Consider the following 24,399-nt stretch of genomic DNA (forward strand, 5'->3'; position numbering starts at 1 on the left):
AGCCCTTAATGGGAGGCATTTAGTATGACCCAAAGGGGGGTCTTGTACTTCAGGTCTTGCCCTCCAGAAGTGAGTTTGAGGTGCTCAGAGGAGCTGATAAGAGACGTGTGAGCAACCATAGCAAGGCTGAGCAGGCAGGCATTTGATTTCTTCTCAGTACTTATCAGAGGAAGCATGAATCTCTCCTGAATTAAGAGCGAATGCCAACTTCTGTGAAATTTGTTGTCATTCACCTGTGAATTATCCTCCTCAAATTCAACTCGACTGCAGGAAACCTGCTAGTAGTAATGCTTCCCTTTGGGAGCTTAATTCAGATGGTAAAACTCCTCTGTATCTGCTTATTGAATGGCATCCGATGCTGGTGAGCCTCAGAGGTCTGGAAGGGCAGCTTGGCTGAGCACTTAAAAATCTAGACAGCTCCCATTTCTCAAGTGTTTAAAATAGACCTAGGAATCTCTTGGAAAATCCACTTCCTCCCTAGATTTCCAGATCTCCATATTACCAGCTGAAACAGAAAAGCTGCTGGAGGACAGGTGTTCATCATTGTCCCTTCAGTGCTTCTGCTCACAGGCAGCCTGGAGAGGGAAGATGGAAAGGTTTCCAAAAAAAGGTTACATGTTCAGAAGCCTGAAGTGAGGTTTCCTAATTAGTTGAAGCACAGGTAGCCTGCCCAAACAAGAAAGACGAGTATAATGTCCCTGCACCCAAGTCATTTAAATATTAACCCTGGAGGAGAGTAAGGAGATACCTAAAACAATGACCCAGTTAATTCTGCTTGGTGTTTGACTGCAGAGTTATTTGTTGCTACCTGTGGGCCTGGTGATATCATCATCTGCAGGCTCTCAGGAGAACAGGAGGCTAATATTTTTAAATGGGTTTTAAGGTGGATTTAGTGTGAACTCACCCGGCACTGGTGTAATGCAATGACTTTATTCATCTGTTGCTTGTTTGCACTGACCTGAAGGCACAGTGCCAAGCAGAGATGAGTGTTTGGGCATCATGCCCCAGAATCTGGGTCTAAGACCCACAACCAGATTTTGGAGCAGACAGCTGACTTTTTATTCATCCTCAGTAAAACATTATCCAGTGATTCAAACCCTTAAAGACCCTTCCCAGCTCAGAGATAGGACTTTACTTCAGCTGCCATTTGATAAAATGTCCCAAGGGTATTGGTATATTATGCTGCTGGCTGTGGTACCTTTCCTGCACCCCTGGTGGCTGCGGACTCATCCTGCTGCCTTGCCTGCTGAGCTAGATGCTGTCTGCCAGAAGCTTGCTCTTTTTTACCAGCAGCAAGAGAGGTTAAAAGCCTGTAGGCGGAGGCCAGCACAGAGTGCCCATTGTACATGCATGCATACCAGAGCAGTAACTCCCTGGAATGCTGCACCACCAAGCTTTTACCACCTTGTGTTTGTGTTGCAGGCCAGGAGTATGTGTACATTGCATCCCTCTCCAAGGAGATTAACAATAAGAAATCACATATAAATAGGACAGCCTTTTTTTGATTGAACTAGTTAGAAGAGGAAGGTAACCCTGACTCCCATCACCTCCGTAGGCACAAAGGAGAGACAAAGGGCAAGGTTGATCAATTAGGTGGAGCGCCTCCTTGCAACTGGGTGGCTTTAACGTACTAATTGCATTAGTAATTCTATCATTACTAAGGCTTCATGGTAGTTCTTTTTTTTTTTTTTTTATTTCTTGGGCTGTCACCTTGTGGTATTTGCATTGCCTGGGACCTGGATGGAGGTCACCCAGTGATTTCCTGGAGCTCTAGGATGCTTAGGATTTTCCATTAGTAGCCATATGTGCCAGGGTCAGCCAAGTGACCCATGGCCAAACTCCAGTGGAAATGTGGTTCTATTACTAATAAAGGATGCTTGTTTTCCCTTCTTTTTTTTTCTTTTTGAATTTTAAGCTGACACCAGGTATTTTTATAAAGCAGAAACAAAGCTGTGGTATAAGTGCATGTGATTTTCCATGATGAGCTGTGCTTTAACATAGAATAGTTCATGCTGACAACACTATTAAGACTTGTTGGTAGGTAGTAACATCTTCTTTGTTTCTCCTTCAAAGTTCATTGCTACTAAGACTGGTCTAGGAAATCCCTGGCTGTACTCAGATCTTGCTTGCAGTTGGTTGAAGGGTGGAGTTTGGCAGTGTAGCAGAGCTAATCTAGCAAGGAGCTGCTACTGAGAGAGTAGGTCTGCACACCCAGCTCCTACTCTTGGCAGTGCCCTTCTTGTTTCCTTCTCTGTATGCCAGGAGTGATACTCCTCTGACCCACCAGGGAGCTGTTTCTGCTAAAGTAGCAGAAAATATCTTTGCTTCTCTCTGAGATACTCTTCTGTTAATTTTGTAGCCTAAACTGGTTTACCACAGAGAGGGGATGTCAGTATGGGAGGTTGGTTTTAGGGGAGGTGTGTAAAAGAACATAAACACCTTTTAAAACACCATACATGACATGGTTGTGTTTTTTTCATTTGGGGTGGTGTTTGTTGGGGTTTTTTTTTGGTGTGTTTTTTTTGTTGTGTTTTTTTTTTTTCCCAAATGCTTAGTCATTCTATATCATTGAGTGATAAATCTTTTGCCCCAGCTGACCATTCATAGCTTCTCCCGCTAACTTTGACCAAGACTTTCTAAGGTACTGACTACGGGTACCTCCATCCTGAAGTGCTCAGTCTGTGATGTTTCAAAGAAAGCCCACGTTTGAAAGGATGAGAGCACAGTCATTACTTCAGTCAGCTGAAGCCTTTTCTGCAGAGTGGGCCTAGTACCCAAGGGAATGAGGAACTCTGGAAAACATTGAGATTTTGTTTCCCCCATCAACATCAATACTTGGGTCCTTCACGTGGTCTTGCAAAAGACCGAGCTGGATCATCCTGTATTTCCAGCATCCCAGGGAGCATCTTGGGCTGGAGGCAGTGTGTGCTTGGCCCAGTATGTACTGAATAACTTGTCCAAAGCACAGTGAGAATAGCCACCAGACAAGGAATCTCTCTTGCTTGGGGAGTGGGGCAATAGGGAGTTTGAAACTTCTGCCTCATTCACAGGGCAACAACATGTTTTCTATGCTTTGATCACTGGGTTATTGTTTAACCTGAGGCAAGCATCTGCCTCTTATCTTTTTTCCCCCTTTAAAAACTCCTGTGCCAGTAAGCACTTTGAAATAATGAGTAGGTCCATGAATGTGGAGAGCTGGTTGCCCCCTCATTTTTTTCCAAAGTCCTGAGTTGAAAGTGTTTGTATTTATGCACTCTTTTTATTGGGGTTTTTATATATCCACTTTCATCAGTCTGGCAGTACACATGGCTGTAGTTTCTCGCATTGTTATACCAGATCCAGCCCTCAGGAATGCTGTCCAGCCTTGATCCCCATTTTGCTTTGAGGTTCTTCCCCTTGAAATGCTGCTGGGGAAGCCCAAATGTGCCCCGTTTCAGTCATCTCCACACTGATGTTCAACATGTGTATGTGTACTAACTTCCTTTTTTTCTTCTCCTTTCTTTTGACAGTGGCAGTTTTGGTCTCTTCTGAGCTCTTTGCAGCCTCTGGGCAATCAGGACGTTGAATTCAGTGGACAGTTACCATTCATTCCTGGGGATCATACTTGCCCTTGCTCTCTTCATCTCCTTCCACATTCCCATTCCCTCAGATTAAACTCCAGGGAGTTGTAATATTGCTATGGAGCCCAGAGAGACTTTGGGCAGCTCCCGGCAAAGAGGGGGTGAGGCAGACTTTCTGCCAGCCACTGTCACCTCTGCAAAACCTCCACCCACCTCTGGCTGTGCAGGGGAGACAATGCTGCCTGCATCAGGCTCGGGGAAAGGGATCCCAGTGAGTGGTGAGAGAATGGAACCTGAGGAAGAGGATGAGTTGGGTTCTGGGAGAGATGTGGATTCCACTTCCAATGCAGACAGTGAGAAATGGGTAGCAGGAGATGGCCTGGAAGAGCAGGAGTTTTCCATCAAGGAGGCTAACTTCACGGAGGGGAGTTTAAAACTAAAGATTCAGACCACCAAGAGAGCTAAGAAGCCCCCAAAGAACTTGGAGAACTATATTTGCCCTCCCGAGATCAAAATCACCATCAAGCAGTCTGGGGAGCAGAAGCTTGCCAGAGCTGGGAAAAATAGCAAAGCAGCTAAAGAGGAGGATAGATCACACTCCAAAAAGAAGGTAAGACCCATTCTTTCCATATTTACCGTTTCTCCTGAAAGCACAGGGAGAGGGTAGGTTTAAACCTGTCTGAACAGTTTGCATCTGAGGCATAAACGTTTCAGGTTTTGTGAAGCCCCACGTGGCCATAGAGGTTGTAATACAGAGTGGGTGTCATCCTGCACTGCCACATATGCTTTGGGATTGATCTTGAACTATCCTTCAGATGAACCAATTTGGAAAGTTTAGCTGGGCCTCTTGTATTTTTGTGGCTAATTGAGAGTTAATATTAATCATTACATGAGTGATAAATGAAGGAGACCACTTCTAAACTGCTTTGTGTCTGAGCACTAATGCTCGAGCCTTTTGGCAGTTAAAGCTTTCGACTACATTTTTAAAATACAGGTATGTGCACCGTGAACAATTGAATCCATTCCTATATACTGAGCAAAGGGCTCCATTATTCTTGATTACAGCATTGTGCTAGCAACACTGTAGTTATGCTTCAGAAAATACTTCCATTACAAGTCTCATTTTCTTCCAGATGCGTATCATTTTCTTGAAATATCCTTCAGTAGAGAAAATTTTGGAACTTTTGAGTTTGGGTAAAATTTGATATCTCTTTTTTTTTTCTATTTAGTGAAGAAGAAGGGGGGGTGAAGAAAGAAAGAAAATTCTTTGTTTGCATGAGCTGTTTTCAGGAGCACCCTTTTTTTTTTTTGCTGTTGGCTTGATTTTTCAGTAATGTGCCCTACACTTTGTCTTAAAAACAAATTTATTTCAAGTGTTTTAAGCAGTACTGGTGGGAGGAGGGACATCTGGAGAATACTCATGTTATTTTGGGTGTAGTGGTGTTTTCTGTCTTAAGTGTTTGACAAAGGAGCTTCGGTCAGGTTGAGGCTTTATCACAGTACAAATACTTCAACTCTGCCTCCTCTAGTAACACATGGGCATTATGATGAGTTCAAACAGGAACCTAGATTGGATGAAAGACTGATGAGTATCTCCAAAGCTTGTAAAATTCATCTAGGATGTAGGCACCCAGTGATTAGAGGTTGAGGTGATGACTTGGCTTTCCTGCTGGTGTAGCCTGGGCCCCTTGCTGTGCAGAAGGTCCCTACTTCTCTACACTTGATGGATGCTCATAGGGGTTCTTTAAACCCTGAGGGAGGTAATTGCCAAGGGCTCTCCCTGGAAACAGTCTTCTTGGCAGATTGACTTAAACCAAAAGTCTGATATTTCCAAATCACTTCTTGAAGTATCAATATTTCCCATTGACTCAAGGCAGAGCCCAGGGAGATTAACATTGCTCACACTTCCCTTACATCTCACAAGCTGAACTTGGAAAAAAAAAAACCAAACACAAACCCAACCAACTAAACAAACAAAATCAAGGGGACTTTTATCTTAGAATCATGCTAAATGGTATACTCTAGGTGCATGAAAAAAATAGGTCATTTAGCACAGTAGAGATTTGGCCTGGTAAAACACTGAGAAGAGTTTTTCCTCACCTATTGAGAAGGATGGGCTGTCTTCTTAGCACTAAGCAATGCTTTATTTCCACTCTTCTTCTTCCCTAAATACTTGCAGATGGCTCAGAGGGACTAGCAGTTATGTGAGACCATGCTCAGTGACAGCAAAGGTGTCATAAACAATCCCTCTATGGTCATGCAGGGAGAAAAAAAGACTTACAAACCACTGCCTACTGTGCATGGACCATAGAGAATATGACTGCTTAGAAAGTGGATCTTTCATTTTTGTTTATCATGCAGACAGATGGGTATGAAAGGTATGATCATTCCTCCATATGGCCATCCAAAAAGGTTAAATAAATAAAGATAACTATAAGGAAACTAGACACAAAAAAAGCCCAACCCCAACAACAGCAACAAAAAGCATTTTGTAGTGTGGTTATGCTCAGGGTGAGACTTTAATTGTAGCAAGACAGAGAGACTGAAGGACGTGGATCATGGCCCAAACGTAGCTGCATCCAGCTTGCACTTGGGCTATGAGGTCTGAGCTGTGTTCACACCCCAGCATGGAAGTGCTTTGGGACAGGACTGGTCTAATCTGGCCATTAAAACAAAACAAAACAAAAAGAAACCCAGCAGGTGGATGCTCTGAGCAGCAGATGGAGAGAGGGCTGCTGCACCGGCGCATCCATTAGCATAACACCCAACGGCTGCCGCATGGCAGCTGCTGAGCTGGGGCTGTGGCAGAGGAGTCTCCAGCAGGGATCCGGAGGACCCTGGTGCTGTGATCTCAAGGGGCTTGATGCCTGGAGACCTGCAGACTGCATCAGCAGGATGATAAATACCCTGCGTCCCTGAAGCCGAAGGGATTTTGCACGCAATTGCCTCTTTAGCTTGTGGGCTGCAGGATCTCTAACATTTCGTATCAAGGGGTGATGAAAGCCACTACAGGAGAGGCGGGTCAGAAATCAGTGGGAGAAGGGTTCCAGTGCTGGCAGCAAGATTGCTTTCACGGCCTGTGCCTGTGTCTTAGGGCAGTTACAGAAGTTTTTCTGAGGGAAGATAGAAGGAAACAACACGCTGAAGCTCGAATGGAGCTGAAATTGTCTAGTTTGCCTGTGGGTTTCCCTGGCAGAGAGAAGCACACAAGTTTCTGCACCTACTTGCAGAACTGACGAGAGCTGCTGTAGAAGTAAAAATAAAAAAGTGATTGTCACATTTAAAAGATTCTGGTAGTTTTGTTATTTTAGAGTTAGGCTGTTTGATTGCCTGTTGCTTTCATCATTACAAACTTCAGGAAAGAAGCTATTGGCAGCAGCATCAGGGAGCAACACATTTAAACCTGTGGGGCACATCTTCAGCTGGCATCGCTCTGCTGTTCTCCACAGATTTTTGCCAGGAGACTTTGGCTCAATGTACACATATCCCTCACAGATGGAAACATCACCATTATTTGAGTTAACCACCTTGCTTATGGGTACAGGGCATATATTTGGGCGCCACAGACCTGTATGTAGGGATGGAAAGCTGAGCATAACCTGAGCTGCAAATGCCATGCATTTGTCTCCAGTGTGTGGAATGGGCTGCCCTGCACCTCATGGACTTGAATTTGATTTTCCACCTGAGGAGGAGCAAACTCTATCAGGACTTGAAAAATCACTTAGTTTTGTTGCATAATAATTTCAGCCACATCTTCAGTAGTCCCCAGTTCTTTGAAATACCACTTCAGCATTCTTGCAGTAGTTTCAATACACACAGCACAGAGGGCAAGTAATGAAAACATGGAAGCAATTTAAGTAACAGCATGTGGGTACACAAAGGACTGGTAATGCCAGCAATGTAAAAAGGGGCTGTGAACCTGGAATAGTGCATTTATTCAGTGGCCACTTAGGGAGGAAGAAGACATGCCTGTTCCTAAGCTTTCCATTGCTCTGCTAATTAGGCAATAGGGGCTAGTGCTTGATTTCTAAAGCTGTGGTCCAGGCAGCAGCAGTGATTAGAAGGAGGCTCTGTGGAGAGCCATGCTACTCGTGTGCTGAGGCCTATGTTTTGTTTTTTGGTTTTCTTTTTTCTTTTTGCTATTGATTCCAGCTGCTACACTAGATTAAAAGTTGTCAACATACATTAAATACTTCCTTCGTGTTACTTTTCCATGTGAGCGATTACCTCAGGGATGTTTTGTGATCATTAATGGGAGGGGAGGGAATCCGGGAGAGGATCTCACTGGGTGTGGTTGTTGATGCCCTGGAGCCAGGAGGGAGGCAGGTAGTAAGACAGCATCAGCATTGGGAGCCAGTATTCTACCAGCTCCAATGCTTGGCTGCAACCGGACAGCTTTGAGGGTTTCTTCTAAGTCATGACCGTGCCAAGTTTTACATCAGTTTCCACTTCATAAAAGTAAGAGTGAAGGTAGTTTCCTAATCCCTTTCCCATGGCTGCTCAGAAGGTAAATTGTAACTCGGGCTCTCTGTACAGCAGTTGGGAAGTGCACAAACATTCTGTAAGCATTTGCTCTTAGTTCAACCCTTCAGTGCCTGGGGGTGGAGGGGGCTGATCCCTCATTTCTTCTAACCCTACAGATGGCTTCATTTCATTTAGTGTGATTAGAAAGGGAGGGAAGAAAAAGGCCAGGAGTCCAAAGAATGTCCTGCTGGCATGTTGGCAAGCCCAACAGCTGCTGCTCTCCCACCTGCAGCAGGGCTGCTGAAGTCTAGCATCCTCAGCATCACTAATGGTGCCTTCTCCTTTGGATAAGGAAACATACTGTCAGTCTGGAACAGGACTGAAAGCATGGCACTAAATGTAACAAAGCAATCCATCAGCATTCCCTGCCTGTCATATAGTATTTAATAAGCCCCAGATGAGCAGTATTTCCCTGGTTTTGCTTTATTTCCAGTTCCCACCCCCCTCCTTGCATTTTCTGCCCTGTCTATTTCCTTGTGTCTGCAAACACTTCATTCCCTCCACTTCTTTCTTTAAGCACAGCCTGACAATGTTGCTTTGTAGCTTACATCATACGCATAGCGTCCTGCTTTAGGGGATGTAAAACTCTTTCTTTTTTTTAAATTATTATTGCACTGGAGTTTTTTGAGAGCTTAGGATGGGTGGGTGCATTTTATCACTGAGAGAAAAGCAGCAGTGAGTCAATTGGAAGTAAAGCTTCCTTGTGTGCAATCAGATGAAACTGTCCTTGGATTTTCTTGCACACTTTTTTCCCCTTTGAGTTCCTGTATCTGTTTGCCATTTCTCTGCAGGAAGCGGTTCTAAAATTTTTACCCTTGAAATTCAATTCATCATCTTCCTCTCCTCTGCACCACACAGGCAACTTTCTCCTGCAGTTCACCTTTCCTTGAGGACTCTCATTCATGCCCTTTTCTTTTTTGCACACCTCCTTCTTCTAGAAGATCATGAATGCTTCCCCCCCTGCTCCCCCTTCCTTCCCCCTTCTTTTCATCGCTGACTGCACATTGCACTTTCCCTTCAGGTTCTCATGTGCATCCACAGCTCTTGTTGGATTATGCTTGTGCTGGACTCCTCTCCCCAGTGATTTGTGTTGCATGATCATCCAATTGCTCATAGTGCATGCTTATTCCTCTTTGCTAAGGGCATCCCCGTGTGAGATGTCCTCTGACTCAGCTCTTCCTTTTGCGATCGCAAATGTGGCTCAGTGACTTGCTGTTAAGTGCATGCTCCCTGTGCTGCATATGGCTTATCAAGGAGGAGAGGGCACTTAAGCATTTGTGGTGGTACCTGCTTGAAGTGGCAGCCTTTGATTTACAGCTGCTTTTCTTTTTTCTTCTCTCCAAAGGACTGAGCACTCATAGCCCCTTCAGCCTGGACCTATTTTTGTGCTGATTTGGTCTCCTCTCTTGCCTTGAAGCTGATATAAATGATGCTGGTGGCAGGTGCCTGAGGCTCACGTCATCTGTGTAGACCTCATCCTCTGTCCAGGTTAAGGAATATCAGTAAAGCCCCAGAAATGCTGGCATAGTGAGGAGTTTTTTAGTTGCATGTAGAGTGAAACTGGCTTTCTAGCAGCTGAAAGACCAACTCAGAACTGCCTAACAGGTGCAAGGCTCCTGGCATTTTTACAATCATTCTATGCAAATATAGGGGTACAAGGCTACACAAATTCACCTCTTTGGTATTGATTCCAGGTTTCTTTTTAGCTAGCTTTTATTTCTGCCCCATTGTTGAAGACAGATGAAACAGCTGCAGTTTGGTGACCTTGTACCACAATCCCCAAGAAGAGAGTAGAAATTAATTTTCGAAAAATTTCAGATCTTGGGAGACCTGTCACTACAAGCTGAGAATCCCTCAGATCCAGGTTTATCATGGTCCTTGAAGTCACCTGTGGTACCCAGATAGGAAGCTGAGTCTTCTTGGGTCCCTAGTCCTGAACCCTCCTGAAGGACTGGATTCCAGGTTTTATTCTTCCTCCTCTAAATCCTGCTGGAACAGTGTCTGCCTTGCATCATGTCATGGTTGTCTTGTGACAGGAATAAAGGAGAGTTTCTTTTTCAACTCAGTGCTCTGTCCCTCCCGCGCTGAATGTCTGTTCCCATAGAAGTGTCACTCTTTCTTTTTGCATGTAGTCAAGTATTTCTTAAAGAAGCAAACATCTGGCAGTGAAGGGATGGGCTGGGGAAATCTAAGCAGGCTTTTACTTTTACATGTTGTGCCAAATGAGGAAGAATTGCTGTATTTGATTAGCTGCCATATGACCAGGACTTGGGGAGGCCGTCTGTGTTGAGGACAGGTTTTGTTTTGCAGCAGTCACTCCCACAGCCAAGTTTCGATGGCCTTCTGTGACATTTCCTTGTTTGCCTGGGCTGTGCTTTTCTTTTCAAACCATGACAAAATGTCTCCAGTGCCAGTTTTGGGGTTGAGGAGGTGCTGCAGGGCTTTAGTGGGGAAGCAACTCAGGTCAGTGCAGGGAGGCTGGTGATCCAGCTGGAGGTCCTGTAATCCCTATGACTGAACTGCAAGACGGGACGGATGCAGCTCCCAGCAGCCCCATAAAGGCTTGGCCAAGTCAGTGCATGCTTGTTGTGTTTCAAAAGCATCATGGCCTCCAGGCTAACAGAGATGTGCTGGAGACATGACACGCTGGCATGTGCATCCAGAGCTGCAAACCTCTGCACTGGTTGTGTCTTTATTTGCAGAGGTTTTGCGATGCACAGGGGAATCAGTCTTTCACACACATGCTTACGTTCCTCCAGTATCAATTTTTGCATGTAGCACTCCCTCTCCTCTCCTTCCAGGCATGCTTGACTACAGATACCTTCTGATGTAGCTCCAGCTTTTTCATCTTCAATCTCTTTTTCACATACAAACATACCCCAGCTAGCCCCCTCGGATCAGGTCTAATCCTTCACGTGCTTCATTCCCAGCCAGGCTTATCGCTGCTCACATTCCCCTGTATAGTCAGTGGGACTGTATGGTGGACTATTCTTGAGTTCATTTGAATGGAAAGGGAGGCTTCATTTGCTGCCCTCAGCTTGTTGGTTTGTTTTTTTTTCTTATACTTTTCTGTGAGCACTGAAACTTGTGAAAGTTGGTTTCTGACCACTTTCTCTTATGTGGCTTCTCTGATTTCTAACGACGAGTTAACTCGGTGGCTGAAACCTCTTTGGGATAACGTCAGAGGTCCCTTTCTTCCACTGATGAACCATTTGAAGAAAACATTTTTAAATGTGAAATCTAAAAGGTTTATATTCCTCCATAAAATCTGATCAAAATTGGTCAAAATATTCCAAAAATTTTGAGGAGAGGGACATGCAGGTGAGCAAAGACTTTGTGTGTGCTTTTGCATGCACAGATACAGTGTGATCACATCAGCCTTGTTTCCTTAGGAAACTAGACTAAAAATATCCAGAGTAAACATGCATTTTTTTGTTTTTTAACACTGAGGCTTTTCCAGCTCTTGAACCTTAAAATGATTCCATTTGCTACTTGACCCTTGAGGACAAGTCCAGTTAACTTGTGTTTTCGTTAAGAGCATTATTTTCCATTTCTTGCCATGACCTCTGCTGTGGAGTAGATCGGTGGCACTTGGTTCTTTCATTTCAGGACACAAAGTGCTATTTCTGCATCATGATTATATTTGGACTCCAGGCTGCAGATGGTTGCTATTGGGAGAGGAATTCTCAAGCTACAGCGTGTGCACCAGTAGCAGGACACTGCTTCCAAGTGGGATGGTCAGCTTGGAAGACATTCTGCTTTTCCAGGCTGGGATCAAGCAGTGAAAGGGCTAAGGTGTCTTACTTAGGAAATGAGGTTATGTATTTAAGATGTGGCTTGGACTGTGGTCACTGCAGAAGATAGCATTGCTAAAGATAAGGACACAGTGATTCAAGATGGACAGTCAATTGCAGCTGTGTTTGCAGAACTAAGTGTGCCTCTACCAGGATCGTTTTAAGATGTGTCTCGTGTTCTGATTGCACGTTGCTGTCTACTGTGATGGGTTCTGTACGAAGTTATCATGAGAGCCATTCCTCCTGCAAGAAGATCACAAGCTCTGTAGAAATAAAAGGAGGAGAAATGAAACCACCTTGACTCTTAATACAATATGTGAAACAGAGTATTGAGATTAAGTGACTCACTCAAGGAATCTGTTGCAGGTCAAGGTAGCATGTGGGCATTTTTCATTGCACTGTGATTACTTAATCATGACACAACTGAGACTCTTAGGTGGTGGCTTGATCTTCAAGCACTGGGTGTACAGCCCTTCTAGAAACCAGCCCTCTTTTTCTTGCCATTGAAACTGGTGAATTTGTTTAAAAATTACTAACTCTCTGCATCATCACTGGTAGCTTAAAAATAAAATTTATCTGAAAGAAGAATTAGAGCTTGATGCAGGAATGAGAGGGGTGGAGTTCTGGGACTGGTGTGCAATCAGTTGATCTAGATGCCCTTAATAGTTGCTTCTGGTCTGTAAACCTTAAAATGTGGTAAGAGTCAAATGAAGACTATTTACTGGAGGACTCATTATCTTCTCATAAGTTTCTCATGGCATACTCTGATCTGGGTGGCAAGATTTGTAGAGAGAGATGGTATCTTTTATTGACATTGGTGTTACAACAACTCTGCCACTATAAACTTGGGTGGTTCATTGAGGAATTTCAGCACTTCACAGCGTCTTAGCTTCGTGTGAGCTGCTGTCTATCCACATGGCTGAAAGATGAGAATCAGCCCAGAGGGGGTTTTCGGGTAATTTTGCCTTGCCCAACGCTCTCAGGAGGAATGTGGTGGCACAAGCAAATGAGCCAGAGGCCATGGCCTTACTCTCTCTGCTGAAGGCTCTGTCTGAGGAGGAGAGAGCTGAGCAGTGGACATTTGAATGTATCACCACCAATCATACCATTGCCTCATTGTGGGACGATGTTGCTGGTTTCCCACCTGGTGCTTCTGTGGGAAGGCACTTCTGCAATGCACTTGACAAGCGTTTCACAGGAGGATATATAGGAAATACTTTCCTCATACCTTCAAGGTAGAGCCTATGCTGTAATTTCTAAGTGGGCATGTTTTTTCAGTATTCTCCCACACACCCCAGTGTATTTTAAAAATATTGTGGTGGCCGGGGTAGCTTCACTGAAATTTTACCTCCTGTAGGTGCAGGCGTAACCTGTTGAAAACTCATGCTTCAGTCTGAGAAAAACAGACCTGATGCAGCATTTTTTTTTTTTTCCATTGGGGAGCAGCAGCACTAACAGGGGCTTGATCAGCCCTCATTTTTGTCTCCCACCACAGTCTTTTCAGCTGCAGGTACAGACCCTATGTCAGCATCCTGTCTAAAGTGTGTTTGTGGGGAGATAGAAATCATTTGCTTTGTTGCGTCCCCACAAGGGACTGATGGTACTGGATTGACAACATGTTTCACTTCTTATACCTCATGTATCTGCACATTAGATGGAGATAATTAATTTGTCGTGTTATTTTCTGATGTTGTGTTCACCAGAGCTCAGCTGAGTGTTCTTCCCAAAGACAGCCTCTCACTTTCCATGGGATACTTTTCTTCAATAATTTATGTAATCATTAGGACGAATTCCCTCCAGCCTTCTTCTCTCTCTTGTCTTAATTCCACTGCATTACTTGTAATTATATTCCTGATTTGAAGGAGGGGTTAGGAGGAAGCCTCTTTCCTTCTTTGGCTTCACACAGTGATCATGAAAGGAATTGGGATGAGTGTGATGGGGAGGGATAGATTTGTCTTTAGGTCATTGACTTGGGGCTTGGGCAGGAGCGGCTTTTAGCTGCTCAGGGATAGCAAAGTGCTTCATGGGAAATAGTGAAGCATGGGGCAGTTCTGTGGGAGGGCAGCAGATCCTTTGGTGTTCCTTTTGGTGTGATTGACAGATGTGGCACATAACCAAGTCATTCTTCATCCTTGGAGGCAACGTGGGTGCTTGGTACATGGAGCCCTTAGGTCTAATCGGGACACCCTTGAAAAGTGTAGGAATTTGACGGTTGATGTCATGTAGAGGGAAAAGGAGGATTTAAAAATAAGCAAGGGCAGCTTGTGCTATAGTCAGAAGCTTAACCTGAAGCGTTTGAGTGTGATAGAAAGGACTGACAGTGATTGCTTTTGGCTTTCTGTATCTGCAAGAGTTCATATTACTTATGTGTACATAAGACTTTGGTAAAGTAGAACAGTTGCTAGTTACTGTCTAAACAAGCCTTTTTTTATTACTCTGTGAATTTGGCCACTGAACTTCACTTCCACCTGTTAAGACATTAGCATTTAAGGTGCTGAAAACGTAGGATGGAAACATAGAGAAATCCTGTCATTTTTCAGTCTCTCTGACCTGATGTGAGCTAATAAAACATAATGTGAGCCTGTGAGGTACAACAGCTGCATGCTGGAGATATGAGTCGACTCAGTCCATCTTGGCCACATGGTTTAATAGGCCTCTGTGAAATCCCTGGGTCAGAGGCCAGCCACCATGCCCATCTTTGTCACATCTCGGTGATGTGTATCCTGGCAGGTTTTTCTTTTTGTTCCCTCCCCGGCATGGAAAGAACCATCTGCCGGGTTGCCTTTCAGAAGAATTTTGAAAAATACCAATTTCCCTTTGTTGCAAGAAGGCAGGGAGGGGGGAGATTGGGACAGAAGGGGGAAGGAGAGCCTGACCTAAAACCAAGCCAGTATTTGCAGGGGTTTTAGAATAGCTCGTATTGTGTTTCCTGCTCCCCAAGGAAGGGTTGTCCTCTTTCTTCTTTTCTCTTTGATTCGATTCCCTGCCACTCTGTGAGCAAGTCAGAAGCTGCAGCTGCTGCTGTCAGCTGGGAAGGGAGTCCCCTTGTTTAAAACCCATGTGTTAATCCCTGGTTAGAAAAAGTCAAAATGCTTTATGTTCCCCTTAGTCTCCTTTGCTTCTGCTTGCCTGCAACTTTGCCTGCCCGTAGTCCTTGGCCCTTGTGTGAAAACACAGATAGAGGTTGACCCCAAACAGCCTCCAGATGGAGCACAGGTATGATAAAGGTCTATCGATAAATATATCCAAAGGCTGGACAAAGTGACCCAATCTACTTTTTGAGAGTGGAGAAGGAGTTAGAAAGGATGTCAAGTGTGTTGTGAGGTCTGGCAAAAAATTATGGAGGGCTTGCAAGTAAGGAAAGCTGTTTTTGTTGTGGCTGCAGGACACAGATGGGTAGAAATGTTTGCTTACAGGGGCTGTGCTTTGTTCCCAAGGAAAAGCTGTCAGCCCAGTGAGAGAGGAATTTAAACAGCGAGGTACAGAGAAAGGAGGATTTGAGCTCTGCCAGATGGAGGCAGCCATGCAGGCAGTGCTGGAGAGGGTCTGATGGGTAAATCAGAAGCCTGAGGCACTCGAAGTTTATCATCAGGTGTGATGCCATAACGTAGAAGAGTGAATATAAAGAGTGGCCTGAGGCTGAAAGGGGAGAGAAGGGAAGATTTTTGATATTGACCATGTGTCTTTTTTTTCCTCAAAAATACCCTCCTATCTTTCCTAGTGGAGCAAGAAAATGAATCACCACAGAGATACAGAGAAAGAACTTAGATGATGGACAGTATGGACAGAAAATTGAAGGCAGTGCCAAAGAGCAAAACACTTTCCTAAGGTCCTTCTCAGTTTGCAAGTGGAAAACCAAGCAGACAGAGGTGTCTGACGCAGGACCACCAGGGGAGGCATCCTACCTTCCGCTGCTCCAACTGCAGCAAATATCCCTGCGCCCACCCCTGTGGCTTGGTGCATCTATCAGACTCCTGTCACCACCCACCTCTCCCCATGGGTGGGCTGCAAGAAACAACCAGGGGCCCTGTGGGTCCTTCCTGCCGCCTTCTCCAAGCTGTAGTGGTGGTGGCATCACATGGCATGGGATGGACTGGCAGGTGTCCCAAAGCTTGTGTGCGTGGGTTCCTCCCTGGCAGATTACCCGTGACCTCCGCTCCCTGTTTTGGGTGGTGGGAAGAAGGCAGCTACCACTGTCTCTTCCCCACCTCCAGTCCTTTCCTTGCCATGGCCCCTTGTTAATAAAGAGGCGTAATTGGGAGCCCTCCCTCCATCCTGTCTGGTGTGAGGCCATTTGTGTGCCAGAGGAGGAGGGGCAGATCCAGCAGAGGGGGAGGTTGGTAGCAGGGGCGAGAGAGGGGGAAAACTCTATTGTTTGTTCAAGTAATTTAGGCATCAGACATATAAAAAGAAAAAAGAAAAAAAAAAGCTTCGTCAGTGCTGGTAAAGGTGTGTTCCTGCCACTCAGAAATATCTAAATAGCAGAGGGAACAAAGCACAACAGAGAAGTGTGAATTTAAACATTTCAATTTTGTTTCTCAGGTTTATTAGGAGAGATGTAAATCATTAGAAAAAAACCCCAAAATACCAAAAAAACCCACCAAGGTAAAATCTTTTTCTGAGCTTCACAGACATCCCTGCATCCCTGCCCTGTCTTTAGTTGTGAAAGACTAAAAGAACAGCACAAGCTGAAGTCTGCATTGATTCCTGGGTGTTGCTGCTGGGTGTTTGCTTTGTGTCTGCTCGGCTTAGCTGGACTGAAGTGAAACACAGGAGAGCTGCTGGGTTTTACAGCTAATGAATTTTGCTTTCTGCTTTATATGCGCTAGCGCGTTGCCTTTGGAGTTGAAACTTTTGTACTTTATGTGCACAAACTCATTGCCTTTGGTGTCTAGATCACAGCTCTCCGATGTGTCCCTGCTCCCCATGATTCCCTTTAGACGTCTTGCTTTTCTTAAAATGGGAATGGAAAAATCAAAGAAAAAAGTAATGCACATTTTTCTGTTCCTTCAAGTTTAGTAAAATTCAACTTTAAATGTCATTGAAGGGCCTGAAGTGAGTGCAAAGTATCTGCATTGCAATGGGCTTTGCTATTAAAAACGTTGTGTTTCAACTGTGTGAAAGTTGTGGAAAAATGCACGTGGATGGGCAGACTAATTTTTTTTTTTTTAAGGTAGATAATAGAGTAACGGTGTGAAAGAATGAATTAGTTATGGCAAATCTTATTAGTGTCCATTGTAGGCAGAGAAGCAGAGACATATGGGAGCACTTGCAAAATTATTCCTTGTTTATTCAGCTTCGTAACCGAAGCAAATTTTTTTGCACAGTGTCATTTATTTGGCAGCTGGAGGGGTGTGGAAGGTGTGTGTATTTGTAGCAAAAAGGAGGGAAGGGGGAACGCAGTATTGGTATTCCCTTAAATCTGATGCTTGGTGCTTTGTTTGTCAGGTTTTGGCAAGGCTTTTTGCTTTGAAAGCCATTCAGAGAGGAGCGGAGCAGATGGCAGGGAGATCCTGTTTGTGTTATTTTTGGACATTCCCATTGAAAGTCTCAGATTGTTGTCCTTTTTCCCCTCTTCCCCCACTCCTGTATGTTTTTCTTTCTTCCTTCCTTTTCCCTTTCCTTCTTGAGAACTTTTTTTGACAGCATATATTATTGATAGTACAACATGACCTGAAAGCTGCGTGTGTTTCTAATGAACCAAGCTGTGGACATTTTATTTTTGTCTGTCTAGATCTGGAAAAATTTGCAGAGGGGACTGTCTCCTCCTGAAGTGGTACAAGCAGTGTTAGGAGGTCAAGTTGGGTAGGGATTGGAAGCCAAACTGCCATTTTGGTGAGTCCAGCTCAATAGCAGCACATTTTCTCAGCAGATCATCAGCTGTATTAAGCCCAGGCAGTGAGTTTAGATTGAAGGTCTCTGATAAAACCACTCTAGTGACTTGAATGACATGTATTCGTGACCTTCGTCTTTTTTAAGCCCTTGTGGTGGAGAGGGCTAGCTGTAGATAGACTGGAAAACTGAACTATGCCCTGGCTCTTCGTGGTGGTCTTCCCATGTCACTGGTGAGATTCATTGGTCTCAGGCAGCCTCGAAGGCTTTTGTTCTGCCATCATCTGCATCCAGATTGTGCTGGGAAGAGAGAATTTCATTGCCTTGCATTCTTGTTAGAGGTAGTTTTCCCAAGCAGTAATTTAGCTTCATATAATAGCATTGGAAATGTCTGTAGTGCATGTGGAAGTCTTCACCAAAGCCTTTCACAACCTTTGTGCAGGTAATCCAGAAAAGCTGAACCCAGTCCAATCAGTTAAAGCACTTGGCCAGCCCAGGTCTATTAGCAAGGATGCACACACACAACGAAGATGGAAAGTCTTGGCCAGAGCAGGTATCCAGAAGTTGAGGTGATTCACCCAAGGATCATCCAAGTGATGAAATCTCTTAAACTAAGCTGGAAATCTTGAGGAAACAAGCTTTTCCATGCTCATTCTGTTAGTGGTTATTCCCAGATAGAAGCAGATATTTAAATAATCAGATCTTTATGTCAGCTGATATTAGAGGTGTTTTAGCAAAGGAAAATGGCCTAAGAGAACATTAAGTTTTGGCTCAGCAAAGTGAACAAATGAACTTTACAGGCTTTAGTTTAACTACCCTAAACCTTTAAGCAAGTTTGGTGCAGGTTTTGTTTGAATTTGAGGTGATGATTCATGTTGGGTTTTGGATTGTGTAAGCCTATATAGCCACATCCTCAATTATTACTTTTTTAACCAGTGCACTGAGGGAACCCACTTCAGAAACTCTCATTTTGTTCTTAATTGAATGAAAGCTCAGAAGTCTTTCAGTTGCATTGGAGCACCTGTGTTTCAATGCAACTGATCCAAGAATGGTCTGCTCAGATGATAGCGGGAGACCCAGGATGTGTGAAGTGCTGTCACTTGAAGTAAATTTCACTGGCTAGAATAAGCTGTTGGTGGGGGTGGGGAAGACCTCTCAAACCTTACCTTCCTCTTGCTGTTACCTATTGCTAGATGATGAATGTCTTCTTGGCAGGATTTTTGTTCTGCAGCTCTGACTTTTACGCCTGCCTTATTAAAGTTTGGCAGCTCATTCTTATTACCTAGTGGACGAGCCTTCTGCTCGGAGGACCTTCCCCTGTGCCTGGGGCGGGTATGGCTGCTATGCCCAGAGAGGATTTCCCTTTGAGAGCTTTCAGCAATAAGGGTTTTCCTGATCTGGCATGCTGAGAAAGGAGCCAAGCAGCAGTCTCAGCCTAGACAAAAGGCAAACTCGACCTACTATTTATGTAGTTACTTAAACATGATTTAGCCTAAATAATACACACTGTGACTTGGCCGGGGAAGAGGGGGAAGGGGAAGGGGAAGAGAGGGGCATGTTTCTAATGAGCTGGGAGACAGCACAATTAATTACATATGAAGGACAGATAACAGACAGCAAACTGTCTACGGTAGAGAGAAACAAAATACCGATGTGAACAATTAAAGTGTCCACGTGACAAAAGGGTCAGCGATTTCTCATACAGCGGGTGGCTGGGCATGGCCCCAGGAGAGCCGCAGTGGATGCTTGGCCAAGCGGCCAGCTCGGGGGGAGGCTGGGCAGGCATGGGCTTTCAGAGTCCTCCGCCATCAAACAGGCGTTTCTGAGGCTGACAGGCTGTGCTCTGGGCATTATTTTCATCACATGCGCTTTTGACAGCAGAACTGTTAGCTACTAATCTTGGTGACATGCAACGTGGGGACAAGAATGGCCGAGGTGGGAGAAGAAGAGCAAAAAGCTCTGCGGGCAATTAGGTACCTGCCTTCAGGAAGCCACCAGCTATGTGGAGGAGAGCTGAGATGATGGAGTATTTCCTTCTCTCTTTTTGGAAAAAGAAAAAAATCACCCCTTTGTCTTCAAAACGTGGAAGCACAAATCCCAGCTGCTTGTACACCAAATTCTTCGAGGGGCATGGGCCAGAGATTTGCACCCTCTCTGCTTCTCTCCAAAACTGCAATATTGGAGTGTGACACAAGTTTCCCCCCCCCAACCCCTTTCATGCTCCCTGCCAGCCGGACCCTCAGTCAGCCCCTAGCTGTAAAGATTTGAAGGTAAAGGCCGATGGATTAGCCTAGGGAAGGGCCAAAGGTTAAATGAGCAGGGCTAGCAGCATGCAAAGGGCTACGATTGAAATATTTGCTGAATGCTGACAGGCAGCAGAATAGAGGCAGACAAGTGGCAAATTCCTGTTTTCTCCTCTAATTGAGAAAATGTTTTGAGTAGTATTCAGGCAGGCTGCAAATCGAGACTCTGGAAAAGTCAGCCAGCTGGGGAAGGGAAGGAGCGAAGGGCTTCGTTGGGAACACCATTCCCACCAAACCTGTTCCCAAAAACTTTGCACTTACACTCATGAAAACCTCTGGAGCCTGGTGCTTACGTTTTGCTCAGTTATTTTTTCCCATGCAAGTGCAGCATCAAAACACTTCCCCTCTGCACTTAAAATGTCTCCCAAGCAGAATTTGACTTGTTCCTGATGTCTTTTGTGGCCACATAAGTCTTGTTTTGCAAATCTAACTTTTTGCATGAAGAAGTTATCAGGAAAAAATCTGAGTGTTGCAAGGATCCAGCTATCATCTGCTGGTCAATAACTGAATGACCTGTTTCAGTATACAATGTGGATGAGATCTGATGGTGTGTCGATAAGACATGACTACTTAGCCCTTGAGTACGTCCACCTGTATCACGCATAATACTCAGCTGCATTTCAAGCTTGACTGATGCACGGTGCCCGCATGTCTGGGCAGGGCTGTTGCAGTCATTGTGAAAGCAAAGGGAGAGCAATTGTATTTATTACATTACAGATCAGCTGCACCAAGTCCTGCCTTGACCCAGACCTCCAGCATCCCTTGCTTGCTCTTGTACATGGGAGGAAGGCTCTTTAGAGAAGTAAATTTCAGCCTGATGTGACCAAAAGCAGTTAGATGGCCTTTCACACCCTAATATCTTCCTCCAGGGGGTGATTTAATTCTGCACATCCCCTCTGCCCTAAGCCTTCTCCTTCCCCTTCCCCATACGCTGCCATTAAAGCTGACAATATACCGAGAAGGTTTCAATTAACGTAATTTCCTTCTTACTTAGAAATCTGTGCTTAGTTAAGGACCTAAGGATAAGGGGAAAAAAGATGCAAAAAGAAGCAGTTCCTCGAGCCAACAAGCAGCAAGAGGGTCAGTGGAGCTTACATTTGCTGCTATATGCTCACATCATAAAACTTGGAGACCGGCTTATAGAATGTTTTCTGGAGAATGCCATAGCTGTAGCAGAGGAGAGTTTTGGCAGGGGTATATCCTATTTGTGGCCAGAATCTTGTGTTGTGTATGAGCCCTCAGAGGCTTATGTGCTCCTTAAAGATACCCAAGAGGTATTCAGGAGTGTTTTTAATAGTTATTATAGGCTTGGTTAAAGGTTCAGTGTTCATCACCAAGCCCAAAACTTCTCTGTGGTTGAGCAAAGGGAAAGGACTTTGCCTTGATTTGTGGATCATCTTCAAGTGGGGCAAACGGAGATCTGCCAAGGTTCTCTTCTACTGGTCTTGCTTTACAGCTGGCCCCGGAATGTGGGTGGTGGGCTTGGGGCAATACTCCTGCCCTCAGAATAAGAAAAGAGATGACTCTTTTCCAGCTGTATGTCCAGGTTGTGGTGGGTATGTTTGTTGCTTGGTGCTGCAGATTCATTCCTTGATTTGGGAGTGATTTATTAGGAGCCATAATGATGGGAGTAGGCAGCATGTTCACCACCTTACAGTGAGGAAACTGAGGCACTAACTTGCCTCCCTCTGCATAATGCTCTGTATCAGCAGCAACTGAAAGCAAAGCCCTGGTTCATTCAGTTACCAAACCATCCTCCTGCCTTTAAATAATGTGTCTGTCTTGACCTTCCCGTACCCCTCTCAATTGCTGCCCGGGTTGCACAAGTGAGAACAAAGTGACACTTGTTTGCCTCGTCCAAAGAGCTCACTCAAGCAGGTGATTGTCTTGCCTCCTTTTTCAGCCCCAAAACAAAGTGCTGAAAGTGTTGTCCTGGGATGTAAAACATCCCCTATATTCCCCTGGGACTGGATTTTTATTTCTGAGTGCAAGTGGCAATGAAAGGAGAGGAGGTCAAAATCACAGGATATAGGAGAATAATTCCCAGGTGCTGAAATTAGGAGAAAGATGTAAGCACTCATCTTCTGTTCCTCACAGGGCAGGGAGCAGGGATTTTTAATGGCTCTAGTTGCGGTCACTAAAAAGCTGACCCTTCATTTGCAACGCTGCCAGAAAAAAACTGAGTAAGAGGATGAGAAGTCAATCAAAATCAGTTAAAAACTCCCCATTGTTTATTTGACTTGGGGATGTCGAGAGGCCAGCTAATCTGAGACAAAACCAAACTGTGTCTTTCAGGAAAAACCACGGTCTCAGCAGCGAACCCCTGTTCACCTCCAAAAGGGAAGTTTCTCTCTTCTGTATTCAGCAAGAGAGGTTTTGTTTTATTTAATCATGAGTGTTTTCAGCATGTGTGCTGCATCACGTTTATGTGAAGGTTTGGGGCTTAAACTCCAACGAGGTTTGGACCTCAAAACTCGGTCACATTCAGTATCCAAGCCCAGGAAATGCAAACAAGGGTTTTGTGCTTAAAATTAAAATACAAATTCCTTAAACTTCCTCTGTTTTAATCTTCCTCTCTGCAAATAAGGGATATGACAGCACACACCACCCTCTGTGATAAAGTAGGTAGTTCCTAAGGTGTACAAAGCATTTTGAATCCCAAAGTGTTATCTAAGCATACTTTCATTTTATTTGACGTGCTGTGGTTTCTAGTCAAAACGAGAGAAACAAAAATATCTTAAGTCACTGATGCTTTTGGTTTCTGTTTGAAGCCCCAAAAATGAAATGGGACAGGGAGTGAGACAGGAAATATAAAATGAAACTAAAAAAGAGGCTTGAAGAAGCCCAATAGAAATGGAAACTCTGAGCTTTGCTGTGGTGTCTTCAGCTGTAATGATATGAAGGCTGAGCTTACTCTGGAGTGGGAAATCGTACCTTTTCTCATAACAAAAGACAAGAGCTTCCCTCAGGGAACTGGTAAGTCTGGTCATCTCAAAGATTTAATTTCTAAAATAATACTCATATTACTGGCCTTTGCAGTAAAACTTTTCCTGTGAGGAGAGCCAGACTGCTTTGGAAATAAATTTTCAGGGGAAACTGAGAGTCACAGGTGTGACTTAAGTTGCCACAGGTTCTTTGTAGATGACATCATTTTTAGAGAAAGCTTAAATTTCACAGTTTCTAGCCTCATGCTTTGTTGTCCAGGCCATAATGTTTCTCCAGGTTCATTTCCTCAGTTTCTCAGAATTTTATATTGAGGAGAACAAGTTTCTGACTAGAAGTTTAGAAATTTGCCCTGTACACAAAGCAAATCTATTTATGAATGTGGTTTCTTATTCTCAGCAGCTCGTTTTCTGGAAGAGGTTAAATAGCCTCCTGCCAGATCTGTGACAGAGTTTCAGTGACGAAGTGACCAAAACCAAGTCTGGGCAAAGGTCTTGTTTGGGTGTTAGTAATCTAACTCAGCAGCTCAGAGCTTGATTTTTGTCTTCACAAATGAGTGGGTGGGAGGGATGGGTGATAATAGTTAAAAGCACTGCAGTTCCCAGCATCTGGGACTGAAAAGATGAATTATGTTTTACAGTAAGGGCTATCAACATCATCATATTATTAATTCAGTAGCCTGCCCCATTGCTGAAGCATTTTGTGACCAGAATAATGCCTTGGTTCATTCCAGTTTCCTACTGGATATTTTACTCATTTGCAATATTTTAGGAATTAGTGGTAAACTTCCTTCTTCCTCCTTTGCTTCTCCTATTACATCTGCACAAGTGCAGGTGAAACTGAACATCAAATATAATAAAGGTGGTGAACTACTCTGGGCAGGAGTCGAAGAAAAGGAAAAGCTTGGTGAGGTTTGATAAGTTTGGTTGGAAAGATCTCCCTCTGACTTTGAACAAAAAGACTTGTCCTTTCCTTACCCAAAAGTATAAGTCTTTGATCAAAAAAAGAAACTGGAGCATTTTTCAGGCTCTGGACATTCTAAATTGGACATTCAGGCTTTAGACATAGTAAAATCTACAATGCTTTTGGGGAATTTAAATGAAAATAAGCATGAGATTTGGGCCACATTTGGCTGAATAGGATAGAGCATTGGCTTTTTTTTTCTTTTATTGAAACTGACACCATTATTAAACCAAGTCCAAACTTCCAAACTGAAGATTTATAAGGACTCAATTTCCTCCTGCTGGTTTGATTTAGGACTTTGAAACTCCAGGCAGGCCAGGGAGGAGACTGGCTCTGATGGGCAGGAGCCACAGCCGCTGTGGTGCTGCCCTGGCCCTGCTTCTCAGTCTGGATTGCCTTGGCCTCCACTAGGAATTAAGAGGCTTTTGGTGATGCTTTGTCTCCCTCCTCACAAATCAGGCTGCTGGCTACATCCTTGTG

At 44.3% G+C, this 24,399-nt stretch overlaps 1 protein-coding gene across 3 annotated transcripts in view; it reads left to right on the forward strand.

The window, feature by feature from the left end:
- The window catches only part of SETBP1 (SET binding protein 1), a 262,079-nt gene that overhangs the window by 12,651 nt on the left and 225,029 nt on the right, over positions 1–24,399 (forward strand). For all 3 annotated transcript variants that reach the window (XM_069880365.1, XM_069880366.1, XM_069880364.1), the window contains exon 2: positions 3,510–4,170. In XM_069880365.1, the coding sequence (XP_069736466.1) occupies positions 3,679–4,170 (492 nt within the window). In that variant the 5' untranslated portion in view covers positions 3,510–3,678. The remainder of the gene's footprint in view (positions 1–3,509; positions 4,171–24,399) is intronic.

This window comes from Phaenicophaeus curvirostris, chromosome Z (assembly GCF_032191515.1).
Source record: "Phaenicophaeus curvirostris isolate KB17595 chromosome Z, BPBGC_Pcur_1.0, whole genome shotgun sequence".
In the NCBI taxonomy this organism is placed as follows: Eukaryota; Metazoa; Chordata; class Aves; order Cuculiformes; family Cuculidae; genus Phaenicophaeus; species Phaenicophaeus curvirostris.